Source organism: Stegastes partitus, unplaced genomic scaffold (assembly GCF_000690725.1).
Source record: "Stegastes partitus isolate 25-593 unplaced genomic scaffold, Stegastes_partitus-1.0.2 Scaffold539, whole genome shotgun sequence".
NCBI lineage: Eukaryota > Metazoa > Chordata > Actinopteri > Pomacentridae > Stegastes > Stegastes partitus.
The window spans coordinates 4,684-10,949 of NW_007578270.1; the positions used below are offsets into that span (position 1 = coordinate 4,684).

The following is a 6,266-nucleotide window of genomic DNA, read 5'->3' on the forward strand; positions in this document are numbered from 1 at the left end:
ACAGCCTCAGACTGTCGTTGCTGACATGCGTCCATCTCTGCTGTGTCCAGTCGGTCTGGGTGCGTAAAGGCTCGCTGCGCTGGTGGAGGGACTGGAAGCCTCAGCGCTGGGTCGACGTGGGCGTTGCTCTCGAGCAGTCCACCAAGGCTGACGGCAGGAAGGACAGCATCTTCTTTGTCTATTACACACAGTACGATGAGAAAAAGGTGAGCTTTGTTGTAAAGTCCCGGCCGGTTAGAGTCTCATAGAAGGTAAACATATTCTGTAGACTCACAGTCTCTCTCTCTTCATGTCCAGTACCTTCATGTGTTCATAAATGAGGTGACGGTGCTGGTTCCGGTGCTCAGAGACTGCCACTATGCCTTTGCTGTGTACACGGCCGAGAGGACCAAACAGAGGTGGCCTCTGGTCCTGGCAGCACCGACGGAACAGGACATGGATGACTGGGTACGAAGGGCTTTTATTAAAGCAGCAAACATCACATGTTCTACCTTCCCTCCTCACTGATGGTTGCCTGTCCTGTGTGTTCAGCTGAGCCTGTTGTCTGACTGTTGCTGTGAGTGTCGAGGGATCGCTGGTCCTCCGTCCAGACAGGCGCTGTGGTCCACTACGTCGAAGGGGGACATCATGGTCCACGAGCCGTCCTTCTCCCTGGAGGCCGCTGCACACGCTCTGGCCTCTGACCTCATGTGAGCCTGACACCGAGACTTTTTACGCTCTTTCTCATCGTCCTGACCTGCTCTCCTGTCTTTTTTGTTGTTGACATTGTCCTGATTCTGCGACCTGCCGGTCAACACGTCACTGACACGTCACTAACACGTCACTAACACGTCACTAACACGTCACTAACACGTCACTAACACGCAGCACCGTCTCGGTATTTGTGCAGCTTTGTGTGTTTGTCTCTTCCAAACTCTTTGTGGCAGAACTTTGCGTGCTAACGTGTGTGCTGATGCTAACGCTGGTGCTTCCGCTGTGCGCTGCTGCAGGTTCTGGCGGCAGGTTCCGGGTCACCTGCGCTGTGTAGAGTCTAACAGTCTGGGGCTGGTGTGGGGCATCGGGTGGGACGGCACCGCCTGGGTCTACAGCGGGCCCGGCTCGGGTAAACGTCTTGCAGGCAGTCAGCCATGTTTCCTCCAGCTTTACAGACACAGTTCACCATAAAGTCCATGTAGACTGATTTAATAACTGCTGCTGATGATGATGCTGCAGAATTTAAACATCTATGTGCTAATGAGTGAGTTATCGACTTCTCTACTGACTTCTTGCTACCAGCTTGGTGTGAATTTGCTCCGTTGCAGTCTGTAGACACACAAATGCATGTTTAAACAGACGTTTATTTGCGCATTAACGTCTGTCTGTTTACTGCAGGAGATGCTGCTCAGATGCAGCATCAGACGGATATCAGGAGCGTCCACGTGTACGAGAACCAGAGATGGAACCCGATGACCGGATACACCGACAAGTAGGACCAGATCAGCTTTTACATGTTTAAAGTCTGTGCACCGAATCCTGACCTTTGCAGACTAAAACCTCCCGTGTTTGTGGCTCCCTCCTGCAGAGGACTTCCTACGGACCGACCCATGTGGAGCGATGAGAGCGGGCTGAAGGAGTGCACCAAAGGCAGCACACACCCTCCCTCCCCTCGGTGGTCCTGGGTAGGTCCAACCCTCGCCATGAGTTCCTCCACAGTTCCTCTGTCTCTGTACATTCCTGTTTGATTCCTCTTCTTTGCTGCAGGTGTCGGAGTGGGCCGTGGACTTCATGGTCCCTGGAGGAACTGACAAAGAAGGCTGGCAGTACGCTGCAGACTTCCCCACGTACGTACCACCTATCATCTCCAAAAAGACATCTAAACGTCAGATGTAAGAGTTGTGCTGTTTGTCTGACTCGTCTCTGCCCTGCAGGACGTTTCATGGCCACAAAACCATAAAAGACTTTGTGAGGCGCCGGAGATGGACGAGGTAAGCGCTCATTTCTGAACTACATAGCTCACCGTCTAGATGAGCAGCATCGTGACTAACGTTCCTGCGTACAGGAAGTGTAAGATCACGGTGAGAGGTCCGTGGCAGCAAGTCCCGCCCATCCGTCTGACTGACATCTCGCTGATGCCTTGTCTGGCCCAGAGCCAGATGGAGCAGGTCCCAGTCTGGGCCCTCAGCGACAAGGGAGACGTGTTGTGTCGTCTGGGAGTCAGCCAGCAGAATCCAGCGGTGAGAAACGTGTTGAAAATCTGTTTCTGACAATAATTTAAAAGGTTGTCTCGAGCTGCTGCACAGTTCCAGATCTTTCCAGATCATAGTAGTTTGTGAAACCCTTAAGTCTAACTCGGCGGTGTCTGGTGCCACAGGGCAGCTCCTGGCTACACGTCGGCACCGACCAGCCCTTTAAGTCCATCTCCATCGGCGGAGCCAATCAGGTGTGGGCTATTGCAAAGGACGGCGCCGTGTTCTACCGAGGATCAGTGTCTCCACAGAACCCTGCAGGTCAGTTAGTGTCTGAACCCAAAAACCCACCAGAGGGTTTAAAATACACGTTGTCCTCAAAAAGAAATCACCCAAAGTCCAATTAAAATAGAACCTTCTGATGGTTCAATCATGTGTGACCTGTTGTTGTTCTGAAAACTTAAAGCAGTCACATTTCATCTAAATCACTTTAATCTGCATGTCTTTGGTAACAATTTGCCAAAAATGAACCTTTTGCTTTAACCAGATGTAAATAAAAAACTAGCTCAGGACAGCTGAGACGCCACAACAGCTCCAACAGTTATCTGGCAAAAGTTCTGGGACTTCTTTGAACTGCAGACTGTTTTTACAGATAAGAGACAAGCAGGAAAACAAATGAAAGATATAAACAGTCAAATATCTGCAGCATGTAAAGCTGCTGCTGTTTCCAGTGTTCCTGCAGGAGAAATGTGGTGCATGGTTGTAAAATCACATGAATTCATCCTGGTTTTATTCTTTTGTATGATTTATGGGTTTGTACTTCTGTTGTGCTGCACTAAAGACTTTTCGGAGCTCTCTGGACCTCGAGCCATGACCGGCTTGTTTCCACAGAGGTCTCAGACTTTAGATTTTACTCAGAACATTGGCAGCAGCTTGAGCCTCGGGTTCAACTGCAGTCATCATGTCAGCTGCAGGAGCAGAAAGCAAAGATTTAGCCTTGAATCATGCATCCAAAGCCAGACGTGACCCAGAGCTCTGGTCCCTCTGCAGGAGAATGCTGGTACCACATCCCCTCTCCGCTCAGACAGACCCTCAGACAGCTGTCGGTGGGCAGGACTTCTGTCTTTGCTGTGGATGAGAACAGTGAGTAACGTTCGATGCTGTTTGATTCACACCTTTAATCCGTTTCAGACTGAATAACAGCAGCGATCAATGTGCTCTGACAGGTAACCTGTGGTACAGACAGGGCCTCACCCCCAGCTACCCTCAGGGCTCCGCCTGGGAGCTCATCTCCAACAACGTCACCAAGGTCTCTGTGGGCCCGCTGGACCAGGTCAGTGTCTGCAGAGGACAGGGAGCCAAGCTGAGGCTGAGTGTTTACCAAAGTGTTTTAAAATGTGTAACCTCAGAAAGCTGCAGCCAGTGAGGACAGCGGTAGGTGTGTCCAACAGCTGGCTGGAGTTTGGCTCAGCGCTGCTGTTGTCTGCAGGTGTGGATCATCGCAGATGGAGTTCCAGGTTTTCCTGCTGAGACTCCTGGAGCCGTGTGCCACCGGCTGGGGGTGGGACCGATGGAGCCCAAGGGCCAGTCCTGGGACTACGGCATCGGGGTGGGTCCTTTATCAGTCAAATTCATTTAATAATGTGGAAGGAAGCTGAGATGTTTTGTTAGCTTCTGCATCAGAGATGATGTTTGAAGGGAGCAGCTGCTGTGGGTTCATATGTGCTCCGAGAAAAACACTGAAGTAATGACAGTAAACCTTCAAACACGCAGAACAAATGTGATGTTATTCTGTATTTTTTGGATTCTCAACAAATCACATTAAAAAAACACCAACTTTTAATTCATCCCGTGTTTCATCACGACTCCCCCGCTGTGGACCAACTGGAGATCAGTGCATCTTTAAATCCATGGGTAGATCTTTGTAGTGAACAGTGTGGTTGGAGGCTGTTTTCAGCAGCTGCATGACGTCCTCATCGTGAAGAAGCATCCAACTCTAAATATCTGTAGGTTCTGGATGCGTTCAGCTCACGGCTTCAGCAACACAAGCAGAAGCTGTGGAGAAACTTGAAACTGATTCTGTGAGAACTTCCTGTGAAAACGATAAAAGGATGAAATATCTGAGAAGTTGAAATCAAGCAATCAAGAACAGAAAAACTCTCGGCTTCGTATGAAAAGAGCTTGACATCGTTTTTTGTTAAAAAAAAAAAATAAAAAAACTACATTTCTATCCAGTAACTTTGCATTCGAGGTGTTTGGAGACATGAAGATCTGTGTTTGTTGATCCAACAAAGTTATCTTCTCTGTTGTATTCGAACAGAAAACCAGAAGTTTATATTTCAGATGTAATGATTATAAAATACTTTGCGGGTGTTCGCAGTCAGACTTTATGAAGCCTGTGATTGATGCATACAATCAACAACTACTGACCAAAGTACAGGACAGAACTGATGTGTGTTGACATTTAAAGTGTCTGCTGCCCAGACCCGTCCATCACGGTTCTGTCCTGGATAAAAACACGCAGCTTTGAGGAGAAGAAATGTTTCTGTTGCGTTTTTTGTGCTTTTCAGAATAATAGGTTTGAATTCATGTCCATGTCTACTGTGTTTGTCTTTATACTCCCAGAAATATGACCCATGACTTATTTAGAGACCAATGTTCTGTATTTTGTGCAGTTATATTAGATTTATATATATTTTATAAATAAAGGCATATCTTATCTTATCTTATCTTATCTTTATTGAATGAACACGGTTTAAAACTGTATTTTAGCTCATCGCTACATTCAGATGCAGTCTTTACCGTTTCTCTTTGTGTTTGGCGTCCAGGGAGGATGGGAGCACATCAGCGTGAGAGGAAACTCCTCCGAGGCCCCTCGTGGCGCCCAGCCTCCACCTGGGGGCCCCTCGCGGAGCCCCGCCCCCCAGCGGCCCCCGGCTCAGGTGAACGGAAGCGCCGTGGTGGTGTAGCTCCGCCCATCTCCTCCTGCAGCCCTGTTTGTGCCTGGATCTCCGCTCCTCTCCTCCGACCATCTTCTCCCTTCCTGTCAGGGGAACGCACAACTTTAGACGTTTGGTGGATCTGGCTCCTGATGGATGGATGAAGGTTCGCCTCAGAGCCGAGGCTGAGCCCAAAGCGAGGACGGATCTCCACGTCCTGAGACAGTTCATAAACACAAGTGCATGTGTTTGCTCCTACTTTGGCTCCTGGGTTTGATGGGATCCAGCAATAGCTTTACTCTAGTGAACAGGGTCGGGTTCTGACGAAGGGCTACGGTCACCACCTCCAACCAGACACCACCCCTCTGTAGCCTCAACTGTACCGGTTTGTAGAATGTTGCTGTTCTGTTTGTTTTGTGTCTGATTTGCTTGTCATACATTTGCATGTGGTTTTGTCTGTTTATTTATTTATTTATTTATTTATTAATTATGCATTACCTGGATTTCGTTTCTCCGTTTATTTTTGGCCTGTTATACGTTTGCTATGGAGTGCTCCTTCGCCCATAGGACAAGCCTTCCTGATACTGAGGGGTAAGATCTGAGACACCGTCTGAAACATTTGCTCTGTACCACCAGATGTTACCTCTCTGTCCTGCAATAAGTACTTCCTGTTAGTATTACACCTGTCCTCATGAGACTGTTGACACTGCAGCAGGTCTGAATGTCACCATGACCGGACATTCATCTTACAAGGGCATTGAAATGTGAAATAAAAGTCTAAAAACACTCCCCTGTGTTCCGATGTTGTTCACATCTACATCACAGCAGATTCTGGAAACACGTCGATTGCAGCAGAGAAGATTGTTTCATTCTGAAAACCTGTCATAGCTTCTGAGAAAATGCTAATCGGTGTGATTTTGTTCATGATTAACATCCACACTGCTGCTTCATGACCACTCATGCTGCAGCCGACCTAAAGCTTCCCTCTAAGCAGGTTTACGACACATAAAAATGCTTCGTTTTGTTGAAAAGTTCTCCATCACCATCCTGAAAATTCTTCACTTCCCTCACCGGTCACTGATTACACCACTTGAAGCTCAATTTTGTGTATCAAAGTTTAAAGTTTTTCTGCCCTAAAACGGTGTAGATGTAAGTCTAGGAT

At 48.1% G+C, this 6,266-nt stretch overlaps 1 protein-coding gene across 1 annotated transcript in view; it reads left to right on the forward strand.

Annotated features, from left to right (window-relative positions):
• The window catches only part of LOC103361836 (tectonin beta-propeller repeat-containing protein 1-like), a 10,331-nt gene extending 4,439 nt beyond the window's left edge, over positions 1–5,892 (forward strand). The window contains exons 8-21 of the mRNA XM_008288033.1: positions 51–206; positions 298–447; positions 532–689; positions 990–1,102; positions 1,372–1,465; positions 1,562–1,658; positions 1,741–1,820; positions 1,908–1,964; positions 2,039–2,213; positions 2,351–2,486; positions 3,216–3,308; positions 3,392–3,498; positions 3,655–3,774; positions 4,994–5,892. Of these exons, the coding sequence (XP_008286255.1) occupies positions 51–206; positions 298–447; positions 532–689; positions 990–1,102; positions 1,372–1,465; positions 1,562–1,658; positions 1,741–1,820; positions 1,908–1,964; positions 2,039–2,213; positions 2,351–2,486; positions 3,216–3,308; positions 3,392–3,498; positions 3,655–3,774; positions 4,994–5,134 (1,677 nt within the window). The 3' untranslated portion in view covers positions 5,135–5,892. The remainder of the gene's footprint in view (positions 1–50; positions 207–297; positions 448–531; positions 690–989; positions 1,103–1,371; positions 1,466–1,561; positions 1,659–1,740; positions 1,821–1,907; positions 1,965–2,038; positions 2,214–2,350; positions 2,487–3,215; positions 3,309–3,391; positions 3,499–3,654; positions 3,775–4,993) is intronic.
• Positions 5,893–6,266: the final 374 nt, after the last annotated feature.